At 36.4% G+C, this 19,184-nt stretch overlaps 2 protein-coding genes across 5 annotated transcripts in view; one reads left to right on the top strand and one right to left on the bottom strand.

The window, feature by feature from the left end:
• plppr2b (phospholipid phosphatase related 2b) overlaps window positions 1–19,184 on the top strand; it is a 165,373-nt gene that overhangs the window by 57,369 nt on the left and 88,820 nt on the right. The gene's annotated exons all lie outside the window — the stretch shown is intronic.
• palm3 (paralemmin 3) overlaps window positions 1,880–19,184 on the bottom strand; it is a 43,040-nt gene continuing 25,735 nt past the window's right edge. For all 3 annotated transcript variants that reach the window (XM_058779641.1, XM_058779640.1, XM_058779639.1), the window contains 7 exons: window positions 15,350–15,404; window positions 13,751–13,831; window positions 10,999–11,117; window positions 7,819–7,924; window positions 5,635–5,665; window positions 4,716–4,775; window positions 1,880–4,126 (listed from right to left, as the gene is read on the bottom strand). In XM_058779641.1, the coding sequence (XP_058635624.1) occupies window positions 3,174–4,126; window positions 4,716–4,775; window positions 5,635–5,665; window positions 7,819–7,924; window positions 10,999–11,117; window positions 13,751–13,831; window positions 15,350–15,397 (1,398 nt within the window). In that variant the 5' untranslated portion in view covers window positions 15,398–15,404 and the 3' untranslated portion in view covers window positions 1,880–3,173. The remainder of the gene's footprint in view (window positions 4,127–4,715; window positions 4,776–5,634; window positions 5,666–7,818; window positions 7,925–10,998; window positions 11,118–13,750; window positions 13,832–15,349; window positions 15,405–19,184) is intronic.

Here is a 19,184-nt window from a genome sequence, read left to right as displayed (position 1 = left end):
CAAATAAGTATTTGAACACCTGAGAAAATCAATGTTAATATTTGGTACAGTAGCCTTTGTTTGCAATTACAGAGGTCAAACGTTTCCTGTAGTTTTTCACCAGGTTTGCACACACTGCAGGAGGGATTTTGGCCTCCTCCACACAGATCTTCTCTAGATCAGTCAGGTTTCTGGCCTGTCGCTGAGAAACACGGAGTTTGAGCTCCCTCAAAGATTCTCTATTGGGTTTAGGTCTGAGACTGGCTAGGCCACGCCAGAACCTTGATATGCTTCTTACAGAGCCACTCCTTGGTTATCCTGGCTGTGTGCTTGGTCATTGTCATGTTGGAAGACCCAGCCTCGACCCATCTTCAATGCTCTAACTGAGGGAAGGAGGTTGTTCCCCAAAATCTCGCAATACATGGCCCCGGTCATCCTCTCCTTAATACAGTGCAGTCGCCCTGTCCCATGTGCAGAAAAACACCCCAAAGCATGATGCTACCACCCCATGCTTCACAGTAGGGATGGTGTTCTTGGGATGGTACTCATCATTCTTCTTCCTCCAAACACGTTTAGTGGAATTATGACCAAAAGTTCTATTTTGGTCTCATCTGACCACATGACTTTCTCCCATGACTCCTCTGGATCATCCAAATGGTCATTGGCAAACTTAAGTCGGGCCTGGACATGTGCTGGTTTAAGCAGGGGAACCTTCCGTGCCATGCATGATTTCAAACCATGACGTCTTAGTGTATTACCAACAGTAACCTTGGAAGCGGTGGTCCCAGCTCTTTTCAGGTCATTGACCAGCTCCTCCCGTGTAGTTCTGGGCTGATTTCTCACCTTTCTTAGGATCATTGAGACCCCACGAGGTGAGATCTTGCATGGAGCCCCAGTCCGAGGGAGATTGACAGTCATGTTTAGCTTCTTCCATTTTCTAATGATTGCTCCAACAGTGGACCTTTTTCACCAAGCTGCTTGGCAATTTCCCGTAGCCCTTTCCAGCCTTGTGGAGGTGTACAATTTTGTCTCTAGTGTCTTTGGACAGCTCTTTGGTCTTGGCCATGTTAGTAGTTGGATTCTTACTGATTGTATGGGGTGGACAGGTGTCTTTATGCTGCTAACGACCTCAAACAGGTGCATCTAATTTAGGATAATAAATGGAGTGGAGGTGGACATTTTAAAGGCAGACTAACAGGTCTTTGAGGGTCAGAATTCTAGCTGATAGACAGGTGTTCAAATACTTATTTGCAGCTGTATCATACAAATAAATAGTTAAAAAATCATACATTGTGATTTCTGGATTTTTTTTTTTAGATTATGTCTCTCACAGTGGACATGCACCTACGATGACAATTTCAGACCCCTCCATGATTTCTAAGTGGGAGAACTTGCAAAATAGCAGGGTGTTCAAATACTTATTTTCCTCACTGTACAAATGCATTTTAATTTCAGTTAGCATTAGCTTATGTATTATGCATGAGTTAACAATGAAAGATGGCAAATTTAAGCATAATTACCTTTTAAATTAAAAAGATTATTAAATGCTTGTTCATGATACTGAATGCATTATCTCATGTTGATGAATTGAAAACTTACTGTAAAGTGCAATGCAGCAGCATAAAAGTTAATTAAATATTTAAACATAAATATGGAAGCGGTTCAAGCTACTGAATATTTAAACAATCAGCACTGAATATACAATATTCTTTTTCATGTTTCATGATAAAAGGACTGTCACCATTGTTTTTTAAAAGCGTTACTATTTGATTCTCTTTTATACATTATACATAACTTACAAAAGAATACTGTTTTATCCTCATGTTGACAGCATGTACATCCTCATTATATACCTTCTAAACTATTTCTTGTTTCAATCTATTTTAAGAAAAACATAGCCTTTGATTAAATTTCATCAGTTTAGTTTATTAATCCTGCAGCTCTTCCAATGTAAACTTTCTATACAAAATCCTCACCGCTTCTCATTCAGCTCTTTATTTAAACTGTACAAACAGGCACTCAGTTAAGGCACTGAGAATTTACATCAAACTTTCTATGCTGAAAAAAAATCTTCCTGAATCCAACTGAAAACTTTGAATAGTATTGATTACATATCATGGTATGAAACTTGAATCGCTGTCACACACAATTTAAACAGTGTTAATGAGAGACAACAGGTGCAGTCCTTATAGAAATGTTAGTTGGAGAATGATTGAAGCAGTTTATGATGTATACTGTATGCTGGTCAGAAGTATATTAAGTACTGTCACATTAAAGGAATAGTTCACCTAAAAATTTTAATTCTGTCATCATTTACTCACCCTCATGTCGTTCCAAACCTGTTTATATTTCTTTCTTTCTGCAGGACAAAATAATTTGTCTTTATTGAAACACTCTTCAAATGATCTGTGTTCTGCAGAAGAAACTCTTTTCTTTGGAACAACATGAAATGAATTTCATCACAGACATTTGAATTTTGGGTAAACCATGCCTTTAAAGTCTAAAAACACTTTTGTCAGGCAGTTAAAGGCACTGTAACAATAAAAGCAATCAAACTGAAACTCAGTTCACATCAACAATACACAAACTCTGAAGATGTTACAGCGTGTATAAAATCACAGGTAACCATTCCGTCTCTTTGCCGTCTCTTTGTTTTGATTCATAAACAAGGCACACGAATGGTTTCTAATAGAGAATGCCACAACTATTGTAGGTTGAGACTTATTAATTACCCACGTGGGTCTATTCCCACGGCACTGAGAAAAACAAAATATTTTTATATGGTAGTGTTAAAACCGTCAAGGCCTCTGTGGGTCGGCAGCCAACGCTCTAGAGTAGCCAGACATAAAAACAGGATCATAATCAGACACCAGAGGCTGGGAATGCAACCAATGGTGATAAATCAACAACAACATGCACACTGAAGCCTTTTCCAGTCTTTTCCTGCAAGGCAATGTGCTGCTTCTTACACAGAAAAGAGTTATGGGAATTCAATACAGTGAAGGCAATGCAAGTCTTGAAGGCTTCGGTACATCATAAACACTTGGTGCTTTGTCGCCGCTGCAAGTTTCGATGTGAACAGCTGAAGATCAAAATACAAATGTCTTGAAATACAAACTCTATATTCAGAGTAACAGACAAGATGAAAAAGAATGGAGGATAAAAAGAGTCACAGTCAAACGTCAACAGATTGTTCACATGATCGAACAGCATTGGCAGGTTTTTCGTTTTGGTGCACCTGCGTCCTCTGCTCGATTTGCGGCGCTGGTATCCAGCTGAGCCGCTGCTTTGGAGACGAGCAGAGGCTCTTGTTCGGCACGCTGTTTCTCTGTTTCTGCCTTGGTGTTGGTCTCTGCCGTTTCTCCGGCGCCATCCAGTGGAACGTCCTGAAATTGGCTGAGCGAGATGCGCGTGGCGGGCATGACCTCCTCGTCTTTTGGGGTTTGCGATTCTGTTGTGTTTGCCTCGACTTTTGCTCTGATTGTTGGAGATGGTTGTGTTTTGGAATACATTGGAACCTCGGATGCCTCAATAGCGCAATCTACTGTCACATTCTGGGGTTGCGTTTCAGTCGATTCGGGAAGATCTTTCTCCTCTTGCTCAAGATCTTGTAGATCTTGTGTTTTGACTTCCACAGCTACATCTGCAACTATCTGTATCTCCTCAGCAGGAGAATCTTCAATCTCTTCTGCCTGCTCTGGGTCAGCAGAAGCTTCTGGATGGTTCTCTGTCTTTTCCCCAGCACCATTTTCTTCTGTGTTTCCAGAAGTGTCTTCATTTGTGGCGATCACAGTAGGTTCTTGAGCAGTTTTGTCATCCTCCTTTGGGATTTCCTCCCCTTCGTCTGTGATGATGACTCTTTCTGCTCGGATAATTGCTCCGCCGTCATCATCCTCATCTACTCCCTGCCCAGGCTCCGCCTCCTTGAAGCCAAGGAAGGTCATAGTTACACCACCAACACCTAGTCCTTCAGCAGGGTGGCTGTTAAAGTCGTTAGCAGAAACATGTTCATCCTCTTCTGGAGTATTGTGATATGATTCTCCTTCCACATTTCCGTTAAGAGGTGGTATGGTGTCTGTTTCTGTTTTAACATCAGTAACCGGTCCTGCTTCCTTTGCGTCGTCATTTTGAGCCCGCACAGAATCCTCTGCAAAAGAAACCCACAGTATGAATCTAGAATCACTTTTGATATTCATACATGATATGAATACTGAAGTTATTAAGACGAGGCATTGGCAAGGCTATGCTTTAATTCTATAATTGATTGAATATTAAAGGTTTTTCCTTAATATTAAACTAATGATGGAATGAATGTAAAGCAGACAGAGAGAAAGAGAAAGACAGGGGAAAAAGAGAGCGATAGTAGGAGAATATGTTAAAGGGATTGTGGATTGTTGCTAGGCTATTGCTATGTGATGGTTAAGGTGTTCTGGGCGTTGTTATGTGGTTTATAGAGTGTTTACTGGTCATTACATATCAGGTCCCTACTAGAGTAAAAATGTATGTGATTTTTTTTTAATGATAAGTTAAGGCCAATTAACACTGTGCCAACAGACACTGAGTTTTGTCAGATAGTGTGCTACCCATATTTTTGTTAAAACGCCATTTGTCGAGTTTTGGAATGTCTGAGAAATGTCATACTGTAATCTGATGACTGACGCTGTTGGTCTGCATCTGTTGGTGCAGTTACCAAAGTCTAAAGATAGAATAGAATATAAATCACTGATATTTTATACCTTTCTTTTCCTCTTTTCCATTCTCCAGGATAGGTCCATTAGGGGCCGTCTCAGCAATTGCTGTTTGATCAGAAACGTACTGTTAGTTCAATAGCATACTATTTAGATGAGATCGTCACCTTGGAATTATAAGATTATATCTGACATTTTGGTCAAAATTTAGTTATTCACATATTCTTTTTTTGAAGTTGTGTATATTTAGATAAGAAAAAGGTTCTATCTAGTACTGTATATGGGTTTCAAAAATGTTAAAGCTCAATATCGCAAAATTACTCAGAATGCAGATAAGAGTCATATAATTCCAAGGTGGCAAGATGTATTGTTAATATTTAAAAAAACATTAAAAACATGTTCATTACAAAATGTCATGGTCTGTTTAGAAATAAAAATCTATTATTATAAGTCTAAAGTAGATTGGTAAAGTAGATTGGTAAGTCTTCACAAAAAGTTTCAATTCTGTAACATGCTTAACTATAAATATTATCATAAATAGACACTACCATTCAAAAGTTTATAATAAAATTTTAAAAAAGTTAAGTGAACTTGACAATTCACTTATTTTTTTAATTATCATTTACTTAAAAAAATTGAGGAAACCGGTTGCCTTAAAATTTTTAAGTTAAGTTAACATCACTTTTTACAGTGTAGATAGAGGTATTGTTGTTGTTAGTGGATGATCTCTAACACATCAACTCATGTTATCAATCTGAACCTTATTGTAATTCCAACTGAATTAACCAGGAATTAATTTAACACAGATTCACAACTATTATTTTGTCAAGGATTATACTCTCTTGTATAAGCAATAATCAGGTCTAGAAAGCAGACAAGCCTGATGCGGTGTAACTGAAACAGACAGGCAGATGGTTAGCCTGGACACAGGTGCAGCGCAGCGAGAGGACAGGTGGTACACACTCACCTGCTCCCACTGCCTCCACCACTGCCTCTCCCTATTGGACGACCAAGAGAGAAAAGGTCAACAGTCATCCTTAGAGAAGACACATCACACTCTTTAGCTGTTTAAACCATCTCATTCTGCTGGTTAATATTTCATTCAAGGCCATGGAACATTTATGGGTGGAAGACCTCGTCTCTGATCACCCTCCATTCTAGACTAGAGAAGTTTCCTTTCTACGTTCATTAATATTCACACCAATATCCCGACCGTCTCCCAAATACTGCAGCATTCTGCTTACAATGTGATTTAGAGAAACACCATAAACCATTTAATGAAGGTATACTCACAATTTTCCCTCATTAAAAAAAGTTTAACACACACAGAAATTAATATTTCTTTAATATACTTATTGAATTGATGTCCTTGTATTTAGGTCACCATGACCAGATGAGTACTACTCACTTCATCTATGAGAACTGCTCACTTTAAGTATAGCAAGCATTTGCTCATGGATTGAATTAATCATGGCTGATAGCAAATAGAAGCTGACAAACACAAATATTACTAAGTACCAATTTAATTAATTCAATTAATATTATTACCATATTCAGAACATTTAAAACATTAATTGTAATATGAAATAGTTTTGACGTTAACTGAAAATTAAAAGACTAGCTATCCAGTTTCAGGTTTGTAGCACTTGTCAGATTTGTGTGATTATATCTTATAACTCACGCTTCCTTTATTGTTGTGAATATCAGCAATCATTTAATTCATGTGAAGCTTTCCCCATTTAGCCGTTTAATACTTTCTTTCACTCACTCTGATTGGATAATTAGGGGTGATCTTTCATCTTTCATCAACTTTAGAAAAAATATGGCTGTGTTGCGAGATTCATTTACCAGCAGACATACACATCAGCTTCAGTTACCACAAGGTGGAGTCACGCCAACACTGTACAGTATGTTACGTATACAGTATTCAATGCAGGCAGTATTTAATCAATGCAAAATTGTAATCACAAAAATACAGCATTGATACTGCATGACCTTTTTTTCCCTCATGATTATGAACTGTATTTCACCTTTAATTCTTATTTGGTGTCTCAGAGATCTAAAAACGTGTAAGTGTACACACTGTTGCTGTTCACTACAGCCAACTATAAACTGACCCCAAACTGAAGCAATACAGGAAAATATTAAAATAATCTGTTTTGATAAGAAAATATTATATTAAAATGTTATTTTTACACTTTAGTCACTGCAAGTCTATTTCAACAGAACATGAGGGTTCACATAAGTTCCTTTGGTGTTCATGTTGGTCAAATATGAATATACATCAGCTGTGTTCATGTGGCACTCTGAGTTCATTGCTTTAGAAATTCATTTGTCTTGACAAAACACATACAATACTATAAGACCAAGACCCAGCTTAAAAGAATAGTTCACACAAAAATGTAAATTTGCTGAAAATTGATTCACCCTCAGGCCATACAAGATGAAGAAACAAACTCATCTACATCTTGGATGGCCTGAGGGTGGGTTTTTCAGCAAATTAATTTACATTTCATGTTCATTTTTGGTGAACTATTTCTTTAATTAGAATAACTTCAATTCTATAATATAAGCTATATACTGTAATATAGTCTTACAGCAGTTCATCACAGCAACTCTGATTCAACAGCCTTCAGTGTGTGCTTTTACAGACAAAATATGTTTACTTACAGTTCAGCTGACCTTCATACAAGGTTGTTTGTTGTGATAGTAACGAGTATAAAAAACAGCCCTGACTGGCTGCTACTAATAAATAGCTCATAATGATTTCAGAGTTGTGCATTTTACAGTAAAGCGTATTGACTTAAACATTCCTTGATCCTTCTGAAATCATTTTAATGTTCTGATTTGGTGCTAATGAAACGTATCTTATCAATATTGAAAAGAGTTGTGCTGCGTATTATATTTTTGTGGAAACGGTGATACTTTTTCTTTGAGAACATTTTTGTAACATTATAAATGTCTTTACTGTCTCTTTTGATCAATTAAATGCATCCTTGCTGTAAAGAAGTACCAATTTAATAATAGCTTACTGACCCCAGACACTGGTGTGAATAGTGATTTAGGAGGTGAAAAGCTCTGACATAAGCAGACGTGTGACAGCAGCAGATGCGTGTTCAGAGTGATCATGCATTCAGACATGGTGTCTCACCTTATGGTGTGTCTGAGCGTCTGTGCCAGTTTGACTGGAACCGTCTTCAATGAGTTGCTTCAGTTTCAGTTCTTCCTCTGCCAACTGCTCAGACGTCACCTGTAATCTAAAGCACACGCATGCATGTCATGTTTTATAAGGTGGGAACCTTGTGTTTAAAGTAGTCATTGGTGTTTGATAAAGAGTTTTTGGCTCAAGATCTGCATTTAAAGTCACACCAGATGTGTTCAGCTTGGATTAGAACTTGGCTTTCTGCAGACCAGTCAAGTTCTTCCACACTGACTAAATCAATCATTTCTTTTTGAACCTTGCCTTATACACAGAGGCATTGTCATGTTAGAATAGAAAAGAGTCCTGTCCAAACTGTTGCTTTAAAATTAGAAGCACACAATTCCCTAGAATATCATTATATGCTTAAGCATTAGGATTTGTACTCATGGAAATTACTAAAGTAGTCAAACCTGTTCATTAGAAGGGGGTGACCCAATACTTTTGGCAATATAGTGTATATTATGGTGATTTGATGATATATAGTGTCATTTCTCAGTTCAAATGCAATTAGATGATGATTGTTTCTTTGCGAGAAAATGACTGCTTTTGATTGCAGAAAATAAAACATGAAATCAAGAATGACTATTTACTTTCTTGGTGCAGGCTCCAGGACTTATTGTTAAGGATTCATCAGCGCATATAATTCCAAAGCAAAGATTCAGTAAAAATGTAATAACCTGTTCTTCATCTGAAATGACTTCCAAAATTTTCCGTAGGCACTGTTTAAGCAAACTCTCATTCAGTCTGGCTGCATTCTGGCCTACTTTTATTGATTCCCAGGCTACTCTTGTTTCACTCAGAACTATATTAAGGAAGCAAAATGAATTGTGAACAACAATTAACATTGGCTTTTAAAAGCTTTGATTATGTCCCTCTAAATGGCTTCAATGTACTTTTTATTAGTAGCTTTTAGTGTAGCGAAAAACTTTTGCTAAAGTGTAGCTTGCCTGTAATCATGATTGTTTTGACAACCTACAATTTCAAAGGAGCTTCCCCAACAGGTTCCCAGAATATACTGTAGGTTTTTCAGGATTTACTATCAGACAAACAAGATGCGCAAGTGAGCCTGCACTCACGTGGACTCATTTACTCAATCGCAATCCTCTCTGGAAATCACAGCATGCTTTATAGCTATATAAAACTGCATTGTAACAAATACAGGCATTAAACGAATCACTCCTCATAGGATGAGAGGCCTCAGACGGCTGTTTACACATCATGAAAGTCTGTTCCCTATAGGGCTGTGAGCAGCTTATTACTGCCAAACTTTGCTCTGACTAATTAAAGCCCTGCTTCACCACAGAAGAACATCTCGGCGGCCAGCTTATTACAATAATCACCATCTCCTTCAGTCAAGCAAATAAATGCTGATCTGCAAAGCAGGAACTTCAAATACTCCTCCTCACTCACACGCAGAAATAGAAAGATATTTTGGGGGATAAAAACCCATCACCTGCTTGGTGCTCCAGTACTTTGGCAGGAATAATTAGTGGTGTTTGCAGAGGGAAGCAACATTATTACTACCGTGCGTATGATTAGATTTGAACAAACCCCGAAGTATTAAACTTCAGCTTGTAACTTATCTCATACGGCAATATGCGGTTAAGTGCTCGTGGAAGACATTTATTTATTTATTTTGGTCAGGGATTTGGCAGTTGTGGTCAGAATTATTAGCCCCCTTGAAGATGCTGTAGAAATAAATCTGTCTTGTTTATCCTTATGATATTTTATTCTAAGAATTCACAAAAATCTAACCTTTCACTGATGCAAAACAACTGAAAGTGGAGAAAAATCACATTATGTTTTTCTTCAATACACACTGGCCACAATTATAAGCACCACTAGAAAATCTTATGAATAAAATGTCTCTGAAGTATATTCCCATTCATAATTCCTTTTTTAACACACCAGGGTGACTATGAACATGAAATTTTGACTTCCTGTTTCACAAAAATATACCGTATTGTCCCGAATATAAGACGACCCTGATTATAAGACGATATCCCTTTTTCCAGATGTACCTTTTGGAAAAAGGCTTTTTGAAAACCAAATCTTGTTTTTTTTTTTTTTGTTGTTGTTGTTTCTTTTTGTTGTTTTTGTTTTGTTTTTTCTCTCTCTGTAAAACTTTCTCTCTTTTTTTCTTAAATTATTTTCATATTGCATATTTTTCCTATTTTAATGTTTGTTTTGAAAGTATGGTAAATACTGGTAAAATGTACCAACAATGACATTGAAAAATATACACTTTTTGATATACCATAAAAATAACAGGTAGCCCATCTGAGTTATATAACATTTAGGCTATCCATCTCATAGTAGCCTACCAAAATGTTATTAACAGTAGAAGTGAAATCTTATTGTAGTCTTCAAATCTGGGTACTGTCTTATGTTTTAAAATCACTTACAGAGGAAGTTTGGTCCCATCAGGCTAACATGACAGTCACGACTGGTGCCGCTGTAAGCTTTTCTTTTTCTTTTGTTTTCACTCGCGATCTTTACAACACACATTACATTACATATTTCATGGCACACTCGTTTTATGCGTTTTTGGCGCCACCTGTTGTTGTGGGTGTATTACTGACATGTCAAATTCTAGACCCTGAATATAAGACGACCGCGTTTTTTCAGATGTATTTCCAAGAAAAAAACATCGTCCTATATTCGGGTCAATACGGTAAATATGAGGGAACACAAAAGCCAAATTCCCTTAATCATCCAACACAATGATTCACGCCGAAGAATATAGTTCTGATGTGCAGCAAAAGATTGATGAGCTTCATAAAATGTAAGAAAACAGTTAAAGCATTGAAAGTTCCCATTTCCACCATCAAGACAATAATTAAGAACTTCCAATCAAGGAGTGACCCAAGCCATATATAGAGAGCAGAATATCCCAGAGAAATTTTGGCCCGGCAAGCAACCAGCCAAAACACAGTTGCAAACCTCTAGCAAAGCACTAAAACACTCAGAAAACCCTTGCAACTGTGTGGAAACATGCTAAAAATATTCAGAACAGCCTATAAACTGCACAATAATGTGCCAAAAACATTTCACATCACCTCAGCAACCACATATAAATTCTCTGGTAACCAAGCTCAGGGTTAAATAAAATATTAAAAATCAACCTACTTGTTAATGTGCGTCTCTATCTCCTGAGCCTTAGCGCCCCAGAGGGGTGATCGAGGTCCTGTACTGTCAGGAGATGTAGGAGGTCCTTCCATCAGCCACTGGTCTCTGAGGGACTTCCTCTGTGAAAGAAACAGGGTAACGGGGAAGAAGTAATTAATGCGGCGACACATTATTTAAATAGATTTCTTATCAGCGGTTCACACTAACAGCCAAACAAAGGCATTGCAGCACGCTGGTTTCTGGAGCTTAAAGGCCTATTCACACCAAAAGTTCATATTTGCCATAAAAACACACGAGATTGCATTGAAAAAAATGCATGTATTAGAAAGCCAATGGGCAAATGTGACCAGGATGTCAAGGTTATGCTTAAGCTTAAAAGTAACTTGTTTATTTAGATATTCTTGTGAAGTTGCTTAATTGTTGCATGGTTTGAATTGTTCAAGACCACACAAAGTCAGTTTAGATTACACCATGCAACAATTAAGCAACATCACAAGAATATCTAAATAAACAAGATTTATACGATTTATAACAAGATCAAAAATTGTGTGGCTTACAATCCATGTATTTAAATCTATATTTAAATGTGTTTCTAAATGTTGACAAAATAAACTAGCAGATGTAGGCAAAATTTACATTCGCTGCTGATAAAATTTGTGTTCAAATTTTTGTCTAATAATATCTCTAAAATAACAATGTCCCTCCTACCCACCACTGACTAGCAATAGCAGGAAGCATATTATTGTGGTTCGTTGTGAGTGTAATAAGAGTATGAGGATTAGCTCAAGTCAAGTCACCTTTATTTATATAGCGCTTTTAACAATCCAGATTGTGTCAAAGCAACTTTCCAATATCAAAATAGTGTCAATAATATAAAATAATAATACAAAGAAAAGAGAAAAGTGTTTGTCTAACCATTTCATGGGGTCTTTAAATTAAGAAAAATCTGAAGAACAATGCACTTGGAGTGAATAATTCTGCTGCAAAACATCCTTTATACAATTTAGAGAATGCCAAAAGGTTAAAGTCTAAAATGAAATTTCCTGCTGAGCGTAATGTACTTTCACTCCTCTGCTAATTCCACCTCCAACAGCAAAAACATGTAACAACCCATTTCTGAAAGGTTATATCAGGACCATCTAGAGTGTATTTCACTAATAATAAAACACGGCTGTGTGTATTCTGACACATAGATCGACGGGGAACTCCATAACGTGCACAAAAGTGCACACAGGAAGTGATGTGCACCATGGAAACTGAAAATGAAGACTAATGTAAGATAACACAAGACAACAGCGGCTGTGAGATAACTTTATCTACATGCATGATTTCATTGTGATTATGAACCCTAAATACAAACACAGTTTTTGCTACTTATCATAAAGGCATTTCTCGTCCAGTGGTGACTTTTATGTTCTAGTTGTTTTAAGTAATACTCTGATATTTCAACTTCATTGTGATCACATTTAAACACAATTCCTTACTTTTCAAATGTCTTTTAAGTATAGATTTTATAGATGTCCCTGACCCAGACTTTCAATCTTATAAAAGCTATGATAAACAGTAAAATAATCATAAGCCATACTGATATATATTATCTGAAAATTAATTTGAACACATTTCACGTCTAACAATTTTGCTACAGATAATGTTTCATCAGAAGTTAGTGGACTCATTTGACACAACAGTGTATGAAAGCCCATTTCTGCCACATAATATTATGATCATGATTAATTATGACATAAAAAGTTAAAGTTATTATTCAAAATCATAAGTCATAATGGCAAAAAAATACTTTAAATGATGTTTTCATCTCATTTTGACTTTTTTTTTTCCTCATCTTTTTCTCACAATTTCAAGCTTAGCATTTTATCATTTCAATTTACTTTAGAATTATTTACCAAAACATGATTTTTTTTATCAAAAGCATAAAATATGATTTGATCTGTCAGAAAATAAAGAGCAGTCAACATAAATAAAGATGTCCTTTATTAAAAAGTGTGAAAATATTACATATTTAAAAAAAAAAAATATATATATATATATATATATATATATATATATATATATATATATAAAATATATATATATATATTTCATTACAAGAATGTTTATGAATGATTTGATTTGAGATGTGGTGGAAATGATTGTAATGTTGATGCTGTCAGGCATGCATGACACATGCTGTGATGCATTATATACATGTACACTTTTGAATATTTATAGTTGAATGTGAAGTAACTAGTAGTGTGAGTGTGAAAAGTTTGCTTTAGGAGATTTTTTTTCCACAAGGACAAAAGGGCCCGTAGTTGAAGAAACACCCATAAATGTACACACACAGACACACGGTGTATACAAAAATTTGTCTTGGAACCAACAGAGTAAGAACACAAAGGAATAGGAAGAGGGAACGCCAATCTGGAAATATTATGGAAACAATGGGGAGTGAGAGAGAGAGGGAGAGACTGTACACACAAACATGAAACCTTCCAGGATAACATTTCAATTCTCAAGAAGTGTGTGTGTGTGTGTGTTCAAAGAATGATCTTGTGTTCTACATGTGGCTCTGGTGACTCTGTGCATTTAGTTTTTTGTGTGTGTGCATATAGGCCTACATGAAATTCCACTCTATGACGCAGCCTACTTAACACAAACGTGACCTGAAGTGTCCAGCTGCAAAACAGGGTCACAGACGTACAGGCAAGCGTGTGTGTGTGTGTGTGTGTGTGTGTGAGAGAGAGAGAGGTCACACCTTGAGCTGCTGAAGTCTCAGTCTCTCATCCTCAATCTCTCTCTTGGCTCGCTCCTGTTCCTCCTGTATCCGCCGTTTCTCCTGAAAGCAGAAAATATCACAGACTTGAAGTATACATAAAACACTTTTCAGAATGTTCACACAACCTAACATGTTCCTTCCTATACTGACACGTACTTTGCTTTAATGCGGCTTCCCGCTAGCTTGATACATTTCAGTTCTGTCAGGGGACATCACATCTACCAACAGTTTTTTCATGAAATCACGACTTACTCTGCACTCTTCAGTCTGTCACACTGACTGATAAAGCCTTCAACACTTATAATATTAGATATTAAATTGATATCTGAAAGAATGTTGTGACACTGAAGATTGAAGTATTGGTTCTGAAAATTCAGCTTTGCCATCACAGGAATAAATTAGATTTTAATATATATTAAAATAGAAAACAGTTATTTTAAATTGTAATAATATTTCAACATTTTCTGTGTAATAATTTCCATGTTATTGTATTTTGATTTAATAAATCAAACTTTTTTTCAAAACTTTTTCAAATTTGCACACCCGGCCTAAACTTTTAAATGGTAGCAAATCAACACATTTTTAAATTATTTTAAATAACCAATAGGTTTTGGTTACATTTTCTTACACAGTCATGAAACCGAAATAAAGTATGTGATACCTCTTCTTTAAGTGATAACGAATCTCCTCCCAAACAGTGTATAGTATATGTAATTTTAATATGCAAAAAAACAAAAACAAAAAAAACAACTTTGTGATACAAGTGTGCGTGTCAGCAGAAAAGTATCATCTCTCAACCTGGATTGTATTTCTAAACTCAGAGTTGTCCTCTGTAACCATAAGCTTTTAATGTTGGTGCTACATGTTAAAATGGTGAACTTTGGACATAATCAACCTCTGAACCCGAAGGTCATCTTGACTTCAGAGGACATGAATATTTCGTATGACACCAAGCAGGTGAATAGACTCTTGGGTAGAGCGTCTTTGCTGTTGTCTGGTGTAGTTTTACCTGGTCTGGACAGACTCCATCACACTTAATAATTCAGGGGCCACAGAATGAGTCGTGAACATGTCTAACACCAATTTCCATGCCTGTGTGTGTTTGTGAGAGACATGCTGTACACTCTTAAAAATAAAAGTTCTTTGTTGGCATCCATGAAGAACCTTTAACACCCAAGGAACCTTTCCACTGCACTGAAGATTCTTTGTAATTGAAAAAGCTTATTTAAATTATTCAATTGTTCTTCACAACTGAAAGGCTCTTTGGGGAACCCAAAATTCTTTTCTGTCAAAACCCCCTTTTGAAACCTTTTTTTTAAGAGAGTATACCAAATACAGTCTGTGTGTTTTCATGCATGTTACTATTAAAAGTCCACAGTTACCGCAATAATAAGTGTTGTCAAACAGCAGCAGACTCTAATATGATGGATCTGTCTGTATGTTTCCGTGTGACACTGTTTGCAGGGCTTAAGCGATGCTGTCATTTAAATGCTAAATTAATCCACTGCACGCTGTTGACAGGTTCGGCTTGTCATATAATGATATATGAAATACAAACATGGCTTCTGTGGGACGTACCGCTATAGCTTTCAGTCGCTGCTGGTACTTCTCTGCTTCATGTTCCATCCTGGACCTGGAATATAAGAGACATTGGTTGCATTATTTATCCCAGTATTTTTAAGTTTGCACATCTTGAAATTAAACATTGCATGGGCTGTTTAAAATTTGTGGAATCATTCTGAAAATATTATATTTCTAAAAGAAATTAGCACTTTTATTTATTATTGCAATTTTTTTTTTAAAGTTGCAGTAAACACATATGTTACAAATGACTTTCTACTTCACAAATGCTGTGCAGCAATAGCTGTGATTACTTTTTGCCTACTAGGAGTCAGTTTATGTTGATATTCAGGTGAAATTTCATCTTGTGCTTTGTTATTGGAGCTTCTCATAAAGTGTTTCCACACAACAGCTCACTTAGTATTATGCATAGATGAATCTTAGTTTCTCTTTCTAAGCATGTACCAACAAATCTTTGTTCTTTTGTTCATTTTAACGCTTTCTGATCAGTGTCAGATGTCTTGTTTTTTAGCAACATCTGAGTGTTCTGATGACGCTGGAGTTTAGTGTGTATATCTCAGTGAAGTTTCTACCGTAGCTGACCCTGATATATCCTCATCTTGTTGACGTCCACTTCTCTTTCTATTCTGTTTAAATCCTGCTTGTTTTTACTTTCAAGATAGTGATGCATGGAATAAAACAACAACGTATTTGCATGTGAAAAATGCACGTTTGGCCATTTCTCAAACCAAGTCATAACTTTTATTCAGCAAGAATGCATTAAATGGACTATTTTTTCTGTGTTACCAAGATATCTGTATTTATTTGTTAGCAAAAGTCCACTAGATCATCCAGCGTGCTTTTGACAGCACCAGAGTTTTCGTAAAATCTACAGATCGTACTTCCGCATTTTTGTATCTCCACTCACAGATAGTCTGACCAAGCCCAGTGCATTATAGGTGTTTTCCCACCTTTTTCACCACAGCCCTTTTTTTCTGTTTTCGTTAGTCATGACGCACCCAAAAAAAAGTTTTCTGTTGTACAGACAGCCAACTTTTATTAAAACCCCAGTTTTAATGCCAGCAATGAATTAACCCTTTAACTGACGGATTTACATTAGTTCATGCATTTCCTGGGAATCAAATGTATACATTTAATATTTTATTATATATTGACTGAGCAAATATGACATTTTTTCAGGAAGACACTTCACCATCCTCATAGCTATCATACAGCCCTGAAGCGCTAACGGAGAACACGGTTCAACGCAAGAATTTCACTTTCAGCTCTCAGAGCTGAGAACAGAAGCTGTGTGTTCCCTTCAGGTCACGTTAGACTCGGCATACATGAACACACACAGATTGAGTCGTTTGATCCTTGTTGATGTTCGTACCTGGAACACCCTGCAGGAGAGAGCCCGTTTCTTAAGTAGGGAAAAAATATGGGTGTGTATAATAAATAAATGGAAGTGCAAAAGCTAAACAGAATAAACCCACCTTTGTTTGAGTTTGTGCCAATGAATACAGCCGGACCAGTAAATACAGGAAGATTAAACAAAATGCTTCTCTTTTCTTTCTGACTGGCTTGTTGCAGAGCTTGTTTTGACACAGGTTGTGGAGACCTCCGGGTTTTTATGGCAGGGAATCACAGGACTTATAAAGTCTATGTCAAATGAGGCCTTGACTGTGACAAAGAACACAGTCCCGTGTCTCTCCTGCACTTTGCGAATGGGGAGAGATTTGCTTTTACCAAGAATGAAAGTGTTTACTCATCTTCTTCCCCAAGGCTAATGGGTAACTTCCAAACTGCCGCGAGGGGAACAGGCTGTCTCATCAGAGTTCTGGAGACAAACTTTGCCGAGAATAGCACCGAGGAATAAACAAAAACGAGCCTTTGATGATTCACTCTCTTCAGGTCTCAACAGAAAGTTCGATGCTAATTAAAATGTGGAGCTCTGCGTATCCGTCAGGCACAAATAAAGAGAAGAGGAAAAGAGAGAATTAAAGCCGAAAAGAGAAAAAAAAAATGCAACTGAAAAGGCGAGAAACAATGGGCTTCTCTGCTTTCTCGTTCACACCCGTTATTATCAGGTGTGTCCACCCAAGCTGTTGCTATGGCAACGTGCTTCCATCTATAAAGGTGCAACAACACCAACACCCGTTTAATTACTATTGTGACCTGGAAACTCAACTGGAGAGCTAAATTATATTACGATTATATATTATGATAAACATTTGATATCTTATAAAGCTGCTGCTGAGTTATATGCTGCAAACGTTATCTTTGTATTTATGTTGTGTCTTAGAGGAAAAAATCTCAGTATCTTTAAAACAAAATGCATTGAATCGAGAGAAAATTTGCATGAGACTTGATTTTAGAAAATATCTTGAATTAATGTCTTACCACAGTGGCAAACGGATCCTGTTTAAAGCATAAACCTCACAAGATTTTGTTAGTAGAAGAAAAAATTGGATAAGATGTTCTTTGAAAACGGTCGCCGTGATTTTGCCAAGACAGATATTTTCCTGGATCAACATCTTTTGTTGATCCTGGGTCAACATTACTGTCCAAAAATATAGACTTAACCCAATCCCTACCCCTAAACCTAACCCTACCCATAATTTATTCCTAAAATCAGTGGGAAATGACAGCTGAATAACAAGGGTGTAGAAGCACCTAACCCTGATTATAAGCCTAAAACAGATATTTCCTGAGAAGTTATCCCTCAATTCTGATTGGTTGATTGGAATGACACTCCAGGATCAACAAGGATGTTGATCCAGGAACATGTTGTACTTGGTGAAATCACGCTCACCGTTAATTTACACGGCAATGCATTTTGGGGGCCTGAAAACGGGTTTCAGAGTGCAAGTTTTTGAAAATGATATCGTTATTGTCTCCGTGTAAACTACCAAAATGAGAATTAGTGAAATTGGTGACGTCATGCACATGCATATTACATGTTCAGTCTATATGTATGTGTGCAGGAGCATAGCATTTGTTTTTTTTGTTTTTTTTTTAAAGTGACATTGCCAACTGCTGGCCTGGCATGCATAACACAGCGTTTTCAGCAGATCTGTGTGAACAGGACCTGTTTTGAAATAGTTTTGCTCTGTATGTGAAAAAAGTAAAGGAAAAACTTTTCCATTTTAAGTACATTGTTGCGTAAACATACCCTGAAAATCAAAGCACAGTTTTGTAGTTTTCTAGCAAAAATACGGTTTTATGGATGCTTAGATGTTTATTAAAAAACAAGGAAAAAATAGTGATAAAAATATAGAACAAATATTTTACAAATACTTTCTACACAGTAAAAAGTGATAAGTTGACTTAACTTAAAAAAAAATTGAGGAAACCCATTAATTTTTTTAAGTTAAGTCAACATCATTTTTTACAGTGTAGAACAAAAATGCATTTTTTGGCATGTTTATAATTTTAATTATTTGATCATTTTAATTTTATATTTGTTTTACGAATTTCTGTCCTGGGGAACTATAGCTGAATAATAGCACATTTACAGTAATGATAATTTATGTGCACTGTCCCTGCAAAACAAAACAAAAACAAGAATAATTTTACAGTTAAAATGTGTTTAAAATCTATTTCTTGACAAGACTGGTTTTCAGGGAGTACATATTTAACACACGTGTATTTTGTCTTACTGCACTGGCAGATTTCTTCACTTTTAAAGTACAATAGGGGTGTTATATGTGCCCAAGCATAATCGGCTATTATTTATTATACTTTTAAGTATAAATAAGTTAAAACAAGTGGGAAAACCCCGCCAGTGTAGTAAGATAAAATATACGTGTGTTAAAAATGCACTCTATGAAATTCTTCAAAGTTCTTAACA

Source organism: Onychostoma macrolepis, chromosome 06 (genome assembly GCF_012432095.1).
Source record: "Onychostoma macrolepis isolate SWU-2019 chromosome 06, ASM1243209v1, whole genome shotgun sequence".
In the NCBI taxonomy this organism is placed as follows: domain Eukaryota; kingdom Metazoa; phylum Chordata; class Actinopteri; order Cypriniformes; family Cyprinidae; genus Onychostoma; species Onychostoma macrolepis.
This window is presented reverse-complemented; position numbering and strand designations above follow the sequence as displayed.